The 17231-nt window shown below is 42.9% G+C and overlaps 2 protein-coding genes across 3 annotated transcripts in view; one reads left to right on the forward strand and one right to left on the reverse strand.

Moving 5' to 3' along the window:
• LOC144986903 (uncharacterized) overlaps positions 1-17231 on the reverse strand; it is a 68463-nt gene that overhangs the window by 29896 nt on the left and 21336 nt on the right. The gene's annotated exons all lie outside the window — the stretch shown is intronic.
• LOC144990540 (uncharacterized) lies at positions 6907-15609 on the forward strand. The gene is made up of 3 exons (XM_078944061.1): positions 6907-7497; positions 7638-8463; positions 15586-15609. The coding sequence occupies exons 2-3, from the start codon at positions 7945-7947 to the stop codon at positions 15607-15609; spliced, it is 543 nt and encodes a 180-aa protein (XP_078800187.1). The 5' UTR covers positions 6907-7497; positions 7638-7944.

The raw sequence follows: 17231 nt of genomic DNA on the forward strand, positions 1-17231 counted from the left end.
TCACAAAAATCTTCAACCTGTCGCTAGCTCAGGCTTTCATCCCTGCTTGCCTGAAGTCATCCACTATCATCCCGATACCCAAAAAGTCCTCATCCACAGCCTTCCTCACGGACTTCCGCCCAGTTGCACTCACTGCTGTCATCACAAAGTGTCTGGAGCGGCTGCTCCTGGGACACATCAAAGACTCCCTCCCTCCAATCTTCGTCCCCCACCAGTTTGCTTACAAAGCAAACAGATCAACGGATGATGCCATTTCCATCACCCTCCACACTGCGCTGAGCCACCTGGAACACAGAGACACCTACGCCAGGATGCTCTTTGTGGACTATAGCTCAGCCTTTAACACAATCATTCCTGACATTCTGGTCAACAAACTATCTGAACTAGGACTCCACCCACTCACCTGCACGTGGATCAAGGACTTCCTGACAAACAGACCACAGACAGTCAAACTTGACCCCCACCTCTCCTCCACCCGGACGCTGAGCACAGGCTCCACACAGGGATGTGTGCTGAGTCCTCTGCTGTACACACTGTACACAGCAGACTGCAGACCAGCCCACACCAGCAACACCGTGGTGAAGTTTGCAGACGACACTACTGTGGTGGGGCTGATCTCTGGGGACGACGAGACGGCCTACAGAGACGAAGTCCTGAAACTCTCAAGGTGGTGTCAGGCTAATAACCTCATCCTGAACACCACCAAGACCAAGGAGATCATCCTGGACTTCAGAAAAAACAGAACAGATCCACCCCCACTCTACATCGATGGAAACTGTGTGGAGAGGGTCCACAGCTTCACCCTCCTGGGCACCACCATCTCTGCTGACCTCACATGGTCTAACAACACCATGACTGTCATCAGGAAGGCCCAGCAACGCCTGCACTTCCTGAGAAAACTTAGGAGGAACGACGTCAGCCAGGAGCTGCTGGTAACGTTCTACCGCTCAACCATTGAGAGCATTCTGTCCTATGGCATCACAGTGTGGTTTTCCCACTGCACTGAAGCAGAACGGCAGAGTCTCCAGAGAGTGGTAAAGACAGCGCAGAGGATCATCGGCTGCCCCCTCCCCTCACTGAAGGACATTTACCAGTCTCGCTGCCTCAGCAGAGTGACTAGCATCACCACTAACTCCACCCATTCTGCTTTCCCTCTGTTTGAACTGCTGCCCTCTGGAAGGAGGTACAGGTCCATCAGAACCAGGACAAACAGACTAAGAAACAGCTTTTTTCCACAGGCAATTATCATACGGAATGCACATACGTCCACCAACCACACCTCACTCTAATTTTACTACAATGCGTGCAATATCCTGACTGTCTAACCCAGGTCACTGTGCAATAACTTGATATTTATTAAGCTGTGCTCACAGCAACTCATGTAATTCCATTCTATTTTATTCACAAATATTTAATATTTAACAGTTTCTGTCCATATTGTTCATTTTTTGTTAAGAGTTGTAAATACAGTATTTCTTTTTCTATTCTATTTTTATTTTTATTTTATGTAACTCCTTCACTCCAAGGCTGCTGCAATTTCATTGTATCCCCATGTACAATGACAATAAACAATTCTGATTCTGATTTTATCACTTAGACACAGATGGAGAACCATATCAACTGGATTGGTAACAGCAACAACCACCGACCAAGCCGGCAAGCCCTGGCAGAAAAGATCCCCACAAGAAACACTGCAGGCTGTTCCATAAAAAATATAGTTTTACCATTGCCTTGCAGATCACAGTTGAAGTGGTTTAGTTTTCCTAAAAAAATTCAGAATGATTGAAGTTACAGGTGAACTTTTAGACAACATTTGATCCAAAAAGGTCAGAAAACGTCTTTTTAGGCAAAACTGCAAACACCTATTTTTTTGCATAACTTATCTTTCAAATATCAGCACAAAAAAATTAAAAACGGTAGGGATCTGTGTTTGCTGCCTTCCATATTTTTTTCAGACTTAAAAGTGTAACAGATGATTTATAAAAAATCCTTTTTCATCCAAAAACCTGTGTTAAATCTGTCTAGACTCCAAACAAACATTTTTTTATGGTAACTTATGTTTCAACAATCGACACCAATTTTCACAGACCTATAGCTGAACATGTCCCATAGCTCCCTGAATATTTTCATAGATATAAAATGAACTGGTCATTCTAACATCTGGCATTCTAACATCTAACATCTTACATGTCAAAGCCTCTCTCAGCCTGGCTCTGCTGAAGGAGTCGTGTTACAACCCCGCCCCCTCCTGCTGGGACCCCTGCTATGTAAATTAGCAAGCAGTGAACAGAGAGATGAGAAGTAAGAATGGCCATTACTCAGGCATGCATAATCCAAAGACAGCCAGTTAAACACTGAAAGACATATTTTTTCGGTATGTCTTTCATACATCTTTAGTATTAAAAACTCTCCAAGATGAATGTGCCTGACTCCACCTGCAGGTAGATCACAGACTTCCTGACGGACAGACAGCAGTATGTGAGGCTGGGGAAGCTCGTCTCAGATACTCGGACCACAAGCACCCGATCCCCCCAGGGCTGTGTCCTTTCACCCCTGTTACTCTCCCTGTACACAAACAGCTGCACAGCTGGTCACCTGTCTGTCAAACTCCTGAAGTTTGCTGACGACACCACACTCATCGGCCTCATCTCTGACGGAGATGAGTCGGCCTACAGGAGTGAAATAGCCAGGCTGGTGTCATAGTGCAGCGCTAACAACCTGGAGCTTAATGCTCTGAAGACAGTGGAGATGACAGTGGACTTCAGGAAGGCCCCAGCCCCCCTCCCCCCTGTCATCCTCTGTGACTCCCCGGTGACCTCTGTGGAGTCCTTCTGCTTCCTGGGAACCATCATCAGCCAGGACCTCAAGTGGGAGCAGAACATCAGCTCCATCACTAAGAAGGTCCAGCAGAGGATGTACTTCCTGAGGCAGCTGAAGAAGTTTCACCTCCCTGAAAAGATGCTGGTAGACTTTTACACCGCCATCATCGAATCCACCCTCACGTCCTCCATCACAGTCTGGTTCGCTGCGGCCACGGCCACGGCCAGAGACAAGGCCAAGCTGCAACGCGTCATCCACTCAGCAGAGAAGGTGATCGGCTGCCACCTCCCGTCTCTCCAGGAGCTGCACATCTCCAGGACCTGGAGGCGGGCAGCCAGGATTGTAGCCAACCCCTCTCATCCAGGACATAATCTCTTTCGGCCCCTCCCTTCTGGCAAGAGGCTCCGGTCCATCAGGACCTCGCGCCACAAGAACAGCTTCTTCCCCACTGCAGTCAGCCTGCTGTTGAGTACCCCAACTCCCCCAGGTGACCCCCCCCCCCGCCCACCAAAGGACTGTCGGTGCCACTTACAGGCCCCACCATCCCAGCCCATCTGTGCTCCCACTTTAATTCACCTTACTCTACTGTATATAGTGTGTTGTTGTTGTTAACTTAATTTTTAACTTATTCTTAATTGCACTATACACCAAGTCAAATTCCTCGTTTTGTAAAGTGCGCTCTACTGAACCTGGCAATAAAACTTTTTCTGATTTCTGATTCTGATTCTATTAATCATTGTTTTTTATTCATTCAAAATGCAATTAAATCAATATTTTATCTTTTTTCTTTTCCTAATCGTGTTCACCTGTGTCTTGTCTGCCCTGTCTGTATATAAGTCTTGTCTCTGCCTTCCTCCTGTGCTGGTCCATTAACTTCTGCTCATGTTGATCACGTCTTCTTGTCTGGCGTCCATGTCCCTTGCCATGCCACAGTAAGTTTTTGTTTTTAGTTTTGTCATCCTGCTCTGCAGCGCTTTTTGTTAGTTAAATAAACACACTTGCCCTGAACCCGTTTGCCTCCCGTCTCTGCGCCTGGGTCCTACCTGCTCTCGAGCCTCCCCCCCACACGACATCTATACATCCAATGAAATTAAACTACAAATCAACAAACACAACTGATAACAAATGTCTCTAAAAAATGATGTGTATATTTGCAGAACCTTAAAAACACCAAACAAATAACAAATGCTTCCCAATTAAAGCACAAAAAATGGAACACAAAATGTAAAACCCAAGTTAGAAATTGCAATTTGAAAAAGATACTTTTTTCAGCAGCTTTTCAAAATCAATCACCAATTCTACTCTTCTGTGGATGAAACAAAGAACTCCAGAACAATGAAGCCATTTCTCTAAGTCTCTCTCACCTTCAGTTTTAAACAAGGTCTGTGAAAATCCACCATACATTGGTCACATGAACTCAGAGACCTGCTAAAAGTGCACAATTGTAAAAGCTCTTTTATATAGACAACTGTTTGTTTGCTTAGAGCTCTAAATATAAAAAAAAATGCTTTTCTATCACCTAGACACAGATGGAGAACCATATCAACTGGATTAATAACAGGGTGGCATGTTTAGACAACATGAAGCTGTCCATCACATTTTTGACCTAAACATGTAAACACATCCTTGGCTCTGCGGTTAGGAAATGGTATTTGGGAATCTCTTTATACCAGGAGCCAGCCTGGCCATTGGAACATCGCCACAGTGCCCATCCAGACTGGGACAGCAACGGGGTCCACTTCAGAGCCGTGAGCTGCTGTGTTTAACTCCAGCTGTCCCAGCAAGGGAGACAACTGCAGCAACATCCACTGACCAAGCTGACAAGCCCTGGCAGAAAAGATCCCCACAAGAAAAACACTGGCTCAGGCAGGCTGGTCAAAAAAAAATAGTTTTGCCATTGTCTTGCAGCTCGCAGATCAAGTGGTTTAGTTTTCCAGTAATGTCAGTCAAGAATGCAAGTTCAGATTCACAATGTTCATATTCACCATATTCAACAGACATCTCCTCCAATAGCACCTTAAAAATCCTGTGCTGTTTTGCTTTGCAGCTGAGGTTGTTTACGATTTTCAGAATAAGAGTCATTATATGTCCAGAGCCAATCACTTCTGCACATAAGGCCTGCTGGTGAATGACGCAGCAGTAATGCAGACATTTTGGAAAGTCTGGGTCAGCTTTACAGTGAGTGATGAAACCTGTTTGTCTATTGATCATAGCAGGAGTCCCATCTGCAGTCACTGCTACCAGCTTTTCTAATTGTACCTTTTTCTGCACAAAAACTCCTTCACCGTGTTATACATTTCAACTCCTCTTGTAGTTGTCTGTTAGGGCAGATGTGTCAGGAGTTCTTCTCTTGTGGAAACCAAAAGCTATGCTGTACTGTTGCCGTCCACAGACTCATCACACTGGACGTTAACCACCTGCACTTTGCAAGATCCCGGTCCAGCTAATTGGCCAAGTTATCAGACATAGCTGACACTCATCTAGACATTGTAGTGGAAATTGAATGAGTTCTATTGTTCTCATCCTTAGGGACAGTGATAGCAATTATCATCATTGCTTGAATTTTTTTCATGCTATATGCAAAAGTCTTTGTCCCTTAAGGCAACAGATTACAGCCCCCCCCCCCCCCCCCCAGACTGCTGTCGTATTAACAATAGCTTGGAGCTCCAGAATGGACAAGAAAAAACGACGAGAATGGCTCGAGCAGGGCGTTGCTCACGGGGCGGTCGCTCGTGCCATGCGGTCGCACGTGCTCGGGCCCGCTAAATGCTACTTGTAGCTTTAATTATTATTATTATTATTATTCTTCCGACTTTTCCGTCGCCTTTTTGAGGCCTTTAACATACCCCAAAACTCACCAAATTTTGTATACACATCAGGAGTCGCGAAAAATTTTATATTTTATAGGAGAACGGCATAGGTAAACAAAAATGGCTCGATAGCGCCACCTGCAAAATTTGTTTTCGCGAGCACCTCCATATGCTTTATAGTACAAACCTGATTTTAACAGGGCATGTTCATCGGATAGAAACCTACAAAAAAGTCTCTTGGGACCAAGCTGTCAGTCGCACAGGAAGTCTGATATTTTGATGACAATATGTCATTTTTGCTGTATTTTGGTCATTTGCAGGCCTCGCTCTAGAACGAACTCCTCCTAGAGATTTGAGAGTAATGACTCCAAACTTTGGTTTTGTAAACTAGACACATGTCCGATGTTAAATTGCGAAGCTTTTAAGTTTTTATGGATGTTTGTGACCATGGCGGCGCGTCAAAATTGGAGGTCGTTTCGAAAACACGCCATGAAAAGAAAAATGGCCATTACTCAGCCATGCATAATCCAATCTGATCCAAAATTGATGTGCATGATTGTAGTCTGACTCTGAACACATCTGCAGTGAAAAAATCTGGAAAAAGTGTAGCGCCACCTGCTGGCAAGAGGAAATGACATGTTTTACTTGGAGCATCACTACTCCGAGTAGGATGAGCCGACACACCTGAAAATGACGTCCACCTGTTGAAAAGCCATTGAAGTTTACTCTGACAAAAAACCATAACTTTCAATGCGGGGGTGTGGTCGTGACAGAGCGGCAAAGTTGGGCATCTCGCTATGCACACAAAAGTTGCTCTCACGTGCACATTCCTTGTCCAATCTCACTGAAATTTAATGGATATGATGAAGCTTCTATTCTGAACCCATGGATATGACAATCTTGGACGAGCTCTATAGCGCCACCTAGTTATTGCATTGGGCACATTCTGCCCTGTATTTTCTCTTTGCTTTGTCCGATGTGCATGAAATTAAAACTGGAGATACTCAGAAGGGTCCTCTCTCATCATGTAAAGTTTCATGGGTGTACACCTGACGGTGCCTGCGTAACAGGAAGTGGTCGATTATGTGCACCCAAATAATAGAAATTTATTATAAATCAGCCGTTTGTCTCAGGAAGCTGAGATTTCAGAATTAGATGCCTTTAATAACCTCCAGCTTTGATATGTAACACTATAGAGTCTACGAGAAACTTCATCACTTGATTTTTTTAATGAAATTTTGGACTGAACAAAGATTTTTAGCATAAATTCTGTTTAGGTTATCAGCACCAAGAATTCAACTTTCATAGGCATTTATGTGCTACTGCTTCCTAAAAAAATTCAGAATTATTGAAGTTACAGGTGAACTTTTAGACATCATTTCATCCAAAAAGGTCCGAAAACGTCTTTTTAGGCAAAACTGCAAACACCTATTTTTTTGCATAACTTATCTTTCAAATATCAGCACAAAAAAATTAAAAACGGTAGGGATCTGTGTTTGCTGCCTTCCATATTTTTTTCAGACTTAAAAGTGTAACAGATGATTTATAAAAAATCCTTTTTCATCCAAAAACCTGTGTTAAATCTGTCTAGACTCCAAACAAACATTTTTTTATGGTAACTTATGTTTCAACAATCGACACCAATTTTCACACACCTATAACTGAACATGTCCCATAGCTCCCTGAATATTTTCATAGATATAAAATGAACTGGTCATTCTAACATCTAGCATTCTAACATCTAACATCTTACATGTCAAAGCCTCTCTCAGCCTGGCTCTGCTGAAGGAGTCGTGTTACAACCCCGCCCCCTCCTGCTGGGACCCCTGCTATGTAAATTAGCAAGCAGTGAACAGAGAGATGAGGAGTAAGAATGGCCATTATTCAGGCATGCATAATCCAAAGACAGCCAGTTAAACACTGAAAGACATATTTTTTCGGTATGTCTTTCATACATCTTTAGTATTAAAAACTCTCCAAGATGAATGTGCCTGACTCCACCTGCAGGTGGATCACAGACTTCCTGACGGACAGACAGCAGTATGTGAGGCTGGGGAAGCTCGTCTCAGATACTCGGACCACAAGCACCGGATCCCCCCAGGGCTGTGTCCTTTCACCCCTGTTACTCTCCCTGTACACAAACAGCTGCACAGCTGGTCACCTGTCTGTCAAACTCCTGAAGTTTGCTGACGACACCACACTCATCGGCCTCATCTCTGACGGAGATGAGTCGGCCTACAGGAGTTAAATAGCCAGGCTGGTGTCATAGTGCAGCGCTAACAACCTGGAGCTTAATGCTCTGAAGACAGTGGAGATGACAGTGGACTTCAGGAAGGCCCTAGCCCCCCTCCCCCCTGTCATCCTCTGTGACTCCCCGGTGACCTCTGTGGAGTCCTTCTGCTTCCTGGGAACCATCATCAGCCAGGACCTCAAGTGGGAGCAGAACATCAGCTCCATCACTAAGAAGGTCCAGCAGAGGATGTACTTCCTGAGGCAGCTGAAGAAGTTTCACCTCCCTGAAAAGATGCTGGTAGACTTCTACACTGCCATCATTGAATCCACCCTCACGTCTTCCATCACAGTCTGGTTCGCTGCGGCCACGGCCAGAGACAAGGCCAAGCTGCAACGCGTCATCCACTCAGCAGAGAAGGTGATCGGCTGCCACCTCCCGTCTCTCCAGGAGCTGCACATCTCCAGGACCTGGAGGCGGGCAGCCAGGATTGTAGCCAACCCCTCTCATCCAGGACATAATCTCTTTCGGCCCCTCCCTTCTGGCAAGAGGCTCCGGTCCATCAGGACCTCGCGCCACAAGAACAGCTTCTTCCCCACTGCAGTCAGCCTGCTGTTGAGTACTCCAACTCCCCCAGCTGACCCCCCCCCCCCCCCTGCCCACCAAAGGACTGTCGGTGACACTTACAGGCCCCACCATCCCAGCCCACCTGTGCTCCCACTTTACTTCACCTTACTCTACTGTATATAGTGTGTTGTTGTTGTTAACTTAATTTTTAACTTATTCTTAATTGCACTATACACCAAGTCAAATTCCTCGTTTTGTAAAGTGCGCTCTACTGAACCTGGCAATAAAACTTTTTCTGATTTCTGATTTTATTAATCATTGTTTTTTATTCATTCAAAATGCAATTAAATCAATATTTTATCTTTTTTCTTTTCCTTTTTCTTTTTTTTTATCTCTTATATCCTTTTTTATAATCAATGTTTGAACTTCTTTTCCTTTCTATTGTCATGGTTTCAGTTTGTTGTCTTTTTTTTCGCTTTAGTTCTTGTTCTGTCTTGTTTGGTTCTGTTTCCTGTTTTATTTTGAAAGGTTTCCTGTCTTGTCATGTTTCTTGAGTTTTACTTCCTTTGGTCCCCATCTGCCCTAATCGTGTTCACCTGTGTCTTGTCTGCCCTGTCTGTATATAAGTCTTGTCTCTGCCTTCCTCCTGTGCTGGTCCATTAACTTCTGCTCATGTTGATCACGTCTTCTTGTCTGGCGTCCATGTCCCTTGCCATGCCACAGTAAGTTTTTGTTTTTAGTTTTGTCATCCTGCTCTGCAGCGCTTTTTGTTAGTTAAATAAACCCACTTGCCCTGAACCCGTTTGCCTCCCGTCTCTGCGCCTGGGTCCTACCTGCTCTCGAGCCTCCCCCCCACACGACATCTATACATCCAATGAAATTAAACTACAAATCAACAAACACAACTGATAACAAATGTCTCTAAAAAATGATGTGTATATTTGCAGAACCTTAAAAACACCAAACAAATAACAAATGCTTCCCAATTAAAGCACAAAAAATGGAACACAAAATGTAAAACCAGAGTTAGAAATTGCAATTTGAAAAATATACTTTTTTCAGCAGCTTTTCAAAATCAATCACCAATTCTACTCTTCTGTGGATGAAACAAAGAACTCCAGAACAATGAAGCCATTTCTCTAAGTCTCTCTCACCTTCAGTTTTAAACAAGGTCTGTGAAAATCCACCATACATTGGTCACATGAACTCAGAGACCTGCTAAAAGTGCACAATTGTAAAAGCTCTTTTATATAGACAACTGTTTGTTTGCTTAGAGCTCTAAATATAAAAAAAAATGCTTTTCTATCACCTAGACACAGATGGAGAACCATATCAACTGGATTAATAACAGGGTGGCATGTTTAGGTTTAAACTTACATCAATAGACAACATGAAGCTGTCCATCACATTTTTGACCTAAACATGTAAACACATCCTTGGCTCTGCGGTTAGGAAATGGTATTTGGGAATCTCTTTATACCAGGAGCCAGCCTGGCCATTGGAACATCGCCACAGTGCCCATCCAGACTGGGACAGCAACGGGGTCCACTTCAGAGCCGTGAGCTGCTGTGTTTAACTCCAGCTGTCCCAGCAAGGGAGACAACTGCAGCAACATCCACTGACCAAGCTGACAAGCCCTGGCAGAAAAGATCCCCACAAGAAAAACACTGGCTAAGGCAGGCTGGTCAAAAAAAAAATAGTTTTGCCATTGTCTTGCAGCTCGCAGATCAAGTGGTTTAGTTTTCCAGTAATGTCAGTCAAGAATGCAAGTTCAGATTCACAATGTTCATATTCACCATATTCAACAGACATCTCCTCCAATAGCACCTTAAAAATCCTGTGCTGTTTTGCTTTGCAGCTGAGGTTGTTTACGATTTTCAGAATAAGAGTCATTATATGTCCAGAGCCAATCACTTCTGCACATAAGGCCTGCTGGTGAATGACGCAGCAGTAATGCAGACATTTTGTAAAGTCTGGGTCAGCTTTACAGTGAGTGATGAAACCTGTTTGTCTATTGATCATAGCAGGAGTCCCATCTGCAGTCACTGCTACCAGCTTTTCTAATTGTACCTTTTTCTGCACAAAAACTCCTTCACCGTGTTATACATTTCAACTCCTCTTGTAGTTGTCTGTTAGGGCAGATGTGTCAGGAGTTCTTCTCTTGTGGAAACCAAAAGCTATGCTGTACTGTTGCCGTCCACAGACTCATCACACTGGACGTTAACCACCTGCACTTTGCAAGATCCCAGTCCAGCTAATTGGCCAAGTTATCAGACATAGCTGACACTCATCTAGACATTGTAGTGGAAATTGAATGAGTTCTATTGTTCTCATCCTTAGGGACAGTGATAGCAATTATCATCATTGCTTGAATTTTTTTCATGCTATATGCAAAAGTCTTTGTCCCTTAAGGCAACAGATTTCAGCTTTTACGTTTTTACGGTTGTTTGTGACCGTGGCGGCGCGTCGAAAATGGAGGTCATTTTGAAAACACGCCATGAAAAGAAAAATGGCCATTACTCAGCCATGCAAAATCCAATATTATCCAAAGTTGATATGCATGATTGTAGTCTGACTTTGAACACATCTGCAGTGGAAGAATCTGGAATAGGTGTAGCGCCACCTGCTGGTAAAAGGAAATGACATGTTTTACTTGGAGCATCACTGCTCCAAGTAGGATGAGCCGACACACCTCAAAATGATGTCCACCTGTTGAAAAGCCATTGATGTTTACTCTGATAAAAAGCCATAACTTTCAATGCGGGGGTGTGGTCGTGACAGAGCGGCGAAGTTGGGCGTCTCGCCATGCACACAAAAGTTGCTCTCACGTGCACATTCCTTGTCCAATCTCACTGAAATTCAATAGAGGTGATGAGGCTTCCATTCTGAAACCATGGATATGACAATCTTGGACGAGCTCCATAGCGCCACCTAGATATTGACAAATACATTTTATGTCACATTCTGACCTATCTTTTCTCTGTGCTTTGTCCGACATTCATAAAATTACAACAGGAGATACTCATAAGGGTCTTCTCTCATCGTCTAAAGTTTCATGGGTGTACACCTGACGGTGCCTGCGCAAGCCACCACCAAACAGGAAGTGGTTGATTGCGTTGCAGTCAGATAATTAAAAATTCATAAAAAATCAGCCGTTTGTATCACGAGGCTGAGATTTCAGAATGAGAGGCCTCTTACATATCTCCAACTTAGATACACAGCACTTGCATGGGTGAACAAAAAACGGCTCAATAGCGCCACCTACCATGTTTGTTTTTGAGAGCCCCGCCAAGTTCTTTAACATACAAGCTTGATATTTACAGGACATGTTCATCAGATGGAAACCTACAAAAAAGTCTCTTGGGACCAAGCTGTCAGTCGCACAGGAAGTCTGCTATATTGATGTCAATATGTCAGTTTTGCTCTATTTTGGTCCTTTGCAGGCCTCGTACTAGAACGAACTCCTCCTAGAGATTTTTGAACAATGACTCCAAACTTTTGTTTTGTAAACTAAACACATGTCCGATCTTAAATTGCGAAGCTTTTAAGTTTTTAGGGTTGTTTGTGACCGTGGCGGCGCGTCAAAATTTGAGGTTGATTCGAAATCACGCCATGAAAAGAAAAATGGCCATTACTCAGCCATAAATAATCTAATCTGATCCAAATTTGTTGTGCATGATTGTAGGCTGACTTTGAACACATCTGCAGTGGAAAAATCCGAAACAGGTGTAGCGCCACCTGTTGGCAACAGGAAATGACATGTTTTACTAGGAGCATCACTGCTCCAAGTAGGATGAGCAAACACACCTCAAAATGACGTCCACCTGTTGAAAAACCATTGAAGTTTACTCTGATGAAAAACAAATCTTTCAACGCGGGGGTGTGGTCGTGACAGAGCGGCGAAGTTGGGTATCTCGCCATGCACAAATGTTGCTCTCACGTTCACATTCTTTGTCTGATCTCACTGAAATTAAATAGATTTGATGAAACTTCCATTCTGAACCCATGGATATGACAATTTTGGACGAGCTATATATGTTCATAAATGATCATGAAGCATGATCATATAATCAAGCTTCATAGGAAATCAGCCGTTTGTCTCAGGAAGCTGAGATTTCAGAATTAGATGCGTCTTACAAAGCTCCACGTTTGAAAAGCAGCACTATACGTAGGAGAAACATTTAACCACCTTAATCACCCTATTGTGCTGAAAGCAAATTTTTGGACATTTTGACTCAAGCAAATATTTTTATCATAACATCTGTTTAGTTTATCAGCACCAAAATAAAAAATATTTACATTTATAAAATGAACTGGTCAACTCTAGGATTTTATTTATTCAATCTTACATCCTCAAGCTTTTCATCAGTCTCCCCTGCTGCAGGAGTGGAGTTAGCCCCCCCCCCCCCCCCCCCCCCGGCTGTGTGCTCACATGTAAATTAGCCACGAGTGGCAGACAGAAAGTAGAACAGTTAGAAAGCCTAGTTCAACACTAAAATACAGCAATTTCCTTTGTTTTGTTTGTTTTTTATACATCCTTTGCACTAATCATTGCTTTTTCATTCATCCAAAATACAATTAACTTTATATTTTATCTTTTTTTTTTTTTTACAAACAAAATATATGAATGTGCTCCAAAACAAATCCCAGTCTCAGTACACTCCTACAGATGTAACATCAGACAGTAAATGTCTCTTTTATGCTTTTTTAATCAATGCTGCAACTTCTTTTCATTTCCTTTCAATACATCCAAAGAAATTAAACTACGACAACAAACACAACATATAGCAAATGTCTCTAAGAAGATTGTGTATATACATTATGTACCACCTTTAAACACCAAATAAATAACAAATCTTTCTAATACAATCACAAAAAATGGAACACAAAATGTAAAACCCAAATTAGAAATTGCAATTTTAAATAGATACATTTTTCAGCAGCTTTTCAAAATCAATCACATATTTTACTCTTCTGTTGATGAAACAAAGAAGTCCAGAGCAATGTAGCCACTTCTCCAAAGTCTCTGTCACCTTCAGTTTTACACAAAGTCTGTGAAAATCCACCATACATTGGTCACATGTATTTAGAGACCTGCTAAAAGTCCACAATTGTAAAAGCTCTTATATAGACAACTGTTTGTTTGCTTGGAGCTCTAAATATAAAAAAATGCTTTTCTATCACCTAGACACAGATGGAGAACCATATCAACTGGATTAGTAACAGGGAAACATGTTTAGGTTTAAACTTACATCAATAGACAACATGAAGCTGTTCATCACATTTTTGACCTAAACATGTAAACACATCCTTGGCTCTGCGGTTAGGAAATGGTACTTGGGAATCTCTTCATACCAGGAGCCAGCCTGAACATTGGAACATCACCACAGTGCCCATCCAGACTGGGACAGCAACGGGGTCCACTTCAGAGCCGTGAGCTGCTGTGTTTAACTCCAGCTGTCCCAGCAAGGGAGACAACTGCAGCAACATCCACTGACCAAGCTGACAAGCCCTGGTAGAAAAGATCCCCACAAGAAAAACACTGGCTCAGGCAGGCTGGTCAATAAAAAAATATAGTTTTGCCAATGTCTTGCAGCTCGCAGATCAAGTGGTTTAGTTTTCCAGTAATGTCAGTCAAGAATACAAGTTCAGATTCACCATATTCATATTCACCATATTCAGCAGATATCTCCACCAATAGCACCTTAAAAATCCTGTTCTGTTTTGCTTTGCAGCTGAGGTTTTTTTTATGATTTTCACAATAGGAGTCATTATGTGTCCAGAGCCAATCACTTCTACAAATAAGGCCTACTGGTGAATGAAGCAGCAGTAATGCAGACATTTTGGAAAGTCTTGGTCAGCTTTACAGTGAGTGATGAAACCTGTTTGTCGGTCAATCATAGCAGGAGCCCCGTCTGCAGGTATGGCTACCAGCTTTTCTAATGGTACCTTTTTCTGCACAAAAACTCCTTCACCGTGTTATACATTTCAACTCCTCTTGTAGTTGTCTGTTAGGGCAGATGTGTCAGGAATTCTTCTCTTGTGGAAACCAAAAGCTATGCTGTACTGTTGCCGTCCACAGACTCATCACACTGGACGTTAAACCACCTGCACTTTGTAAGATCCCGGTCCAGCTAATTGGCCAAGTTATCAGACATAGCTGACACTCATCTAGACATTGTAGTGAAAATTGAATGAGTTCTATTGTTCTCATCCTTAGGGACAGTGATAGCAATTATCATCATTATTTGTTTCTTAATCTGATAAAAACCTTCTTCTACTTGATGAGAAAATGAGCAGGTCTAAACGAGGCTTAGATTTAAGAATTTTTTTCATGCTATATGCAAAAGTCATTGTCCTTTAAGGCAACAGATTATAGTCTCCCCCCCCCCCCCCCCCCACAGGCTGCTGTCATATTAACATTAGCTTGGAGCTCCAGAATGGACAAGAAAAAACGACGAGAATGGCTCGAGTAGGGCGTTTCTCACGGGGCGGTCGCTTGTGCCAGGCGGTGGCACGTGCTCGGGCCCGCTAAATGCTACTTGTAGCTTTAATTATTATTCTTTTTCTTCCGACGGAAGAGTCGCCTTTTTGAGGCCTTTAACATACCCCAAAACTCACCAAATTTGGCACACACATCAGGAGTCGCGAAAAATTTCGTATTTTATAAGAGATTGGCATGGGCGCACAAAAACGGCTCGACAGCGCCACCTACAATGACATTTGTCCCGAGCCCCCACATATGCTTTAACGTACAAGCTTGATTTTTTCAGGACATGTTCATCAGATGGAAACCTACTAAAAAGTCTCTTGGTACCAAGCTGTCAGTCGCACAGGAAGTCTGCTATATTGATGTCAATATGTCATTTTTGCTCTATTTTGGACTTTTGCAGGCCTCCTTCTAGAACGAACTCCTCCTAGAGATTTGTGAATAATGACTCCAAACTTTGGTTTTGTAAACTAGACACATGTCCGATGTTAAATTGCAAAGCTTTTAAGTTTTTACGGTTGTTTGTGACCGTGGCGGCGCGTCGAAATTCGAGGTTATTTCGAAATCACGCCATGAAAAGAAAAATGGCCATTACTCAGCAATGCATAATTCAATTTGATCCAAAATTGATGTGCATGACTGTAGTCTGAATCTGAACACGTCTGCAGTGGAAGAATCCAGAACAGGTGTAGCGCCACCTGCTGGCGCTACACCAAGTCATGTTTGACTTGGAGCATCACTGCTCCGAGTAGGATGAGCCGACACACCTGAAAATGACGTCCACCTGTTGAAAAGCCATTGAAGTTTACTCTGACAAAAAACCATAACTTTCAATGCGGGGGTGTGGTCGTGACAGAGCGGCAAAGTTGGGCGTCTCGCCATGCACACAAAAGTTGCTCTCACGTGCACATTCCTTGTCCAATCTCACTGAAATTCAATGGATATGATGAAGCTTCCATTCTGAACCCATGGATATGACAATTCTGGACGAGCTCCATAGCGCCACCTAGTTATTGAAAAACACAGTTTTTGTCGCATTCTTCCCTCTTTTCTCTGCGCTTCGTCCGACGTGCATGAAATTAAAAACTGGAGATACTAAGAAGGGTCCTCTCTCATCATCTAAAATTTCATGGGTGTACATCTGACGGTGCCTACATAAGGCCCCCCCAAACAGGAAGTGGTCAATTGCACTTACTCATAAAACAAAGCTTCATACCAAATCAGCCGTTTGTCTCAGGAAGCTGAGATTTCAGAGTTAGATGCCTCTTACAAATCTCCAACTTTGATAAACAGCACTATAGGGTCTACGAGAAACTTCATACCTTTGTTTTTCCTATGCAATTTTGGACTGAACAAAGATTTTTAGCATAAATTCTGTTTAGGTTATCAGCACCAAAGACTACACTTTAATAGGCATTTATGTGCTACTGCTTCCTAAAAAAATTCAGAATGATTGAAGTTACAGGTGAACTTTTAGACAACATTTCATCCAAAAAGGTCAGAAAACGTCTTTTTAGGCAAAACTGCAAACACCTATTATTTTGCATAACTTATCCTTCAAATATCAACACAAAAAAATTAAAAACGGTAGGGATCTGTGTTTGCTGCCTTCCATATTTTTTTCAGACTTAAAAGTGTAACAGATGATTTTTAAAAAATCCTTTTTCATCCAAAAACCTGTGTTAAATCTGTCTAGACTCCAAAGAAACATTTTTTATGGTAACTTATGTTTCAACAACCGACACCAATTTTCACAGACCTATAGCTGAACATGTCCCATAGGTCCCTGAATATTTTCATAGATATAAAATGGACTGGTCATTCTAACATCTAGCATTCTAACATCTAACATCTTACATGTCAAAGCCTCTCTCAGCCTGGCCCTGCTGAAGGAGTCGTGTTACAACCCCGCCCCCTCCTGCTGGGACCCCTGCTCCTATGTAAATTAGCAAGCAGTGAACAGAGAGATGAGGAGTAAGAATGGCCATTACTCAGGCATGCATAATCCAAAGACAGCCAGTTAAACACTGAAAGACATATTTTTTCGGTATGTCTTTCATACATCTTTAGTATTAAAAACTCTCCCAGATGAATGTGCCTGACTCCACTTGCAAGTGGATCACAGACTTCCTGACGGACAGACAGCAGTATGTGAGGCTGGGGAAGCTCGTCTCAGATACTTGGACCACAAGCACCGGATCCCCCCAGGGCTGTGTCCTTTCACCCCTGTTACTCTCCCTGTACACAAACAGCTGCACAGCTGGTCACCTGTCTGTCAAACTCCTGAAGTTTGCTGACGACACCACACTCATCG

This window comes from Oryzias latipes, chromosome 2 (assembly GCF_053564925.1).
Source record: "Oryzias latipes strain Hd-rR chromosome 2, Olatipes_Hd-rR_3.1".
NCBI lineage: Eukaryota > Metazoa > Chordata > Actinopteri > Beloniformes > Adrianichthyidae > Oryzias > Oryzias latipes.

Excerpts from the sequence above, each read along its gene's own strand:
- LOC144990540 (XM_078944061.1), top strand. The coding sequence starts at position 7,945 with ATGACAGTGGACTTCAGGAAGGCCCTAGCCCCCCTCCCCCCTGTCATC. Across the intron at positions 8,464-15,585 it reads ACAGCTTCTTCCCCACTGCA|TGGAAGAATCCAGAACAGGT; the intron begins GTCAGCCTGCTG and ends ACACGTCTGCAG.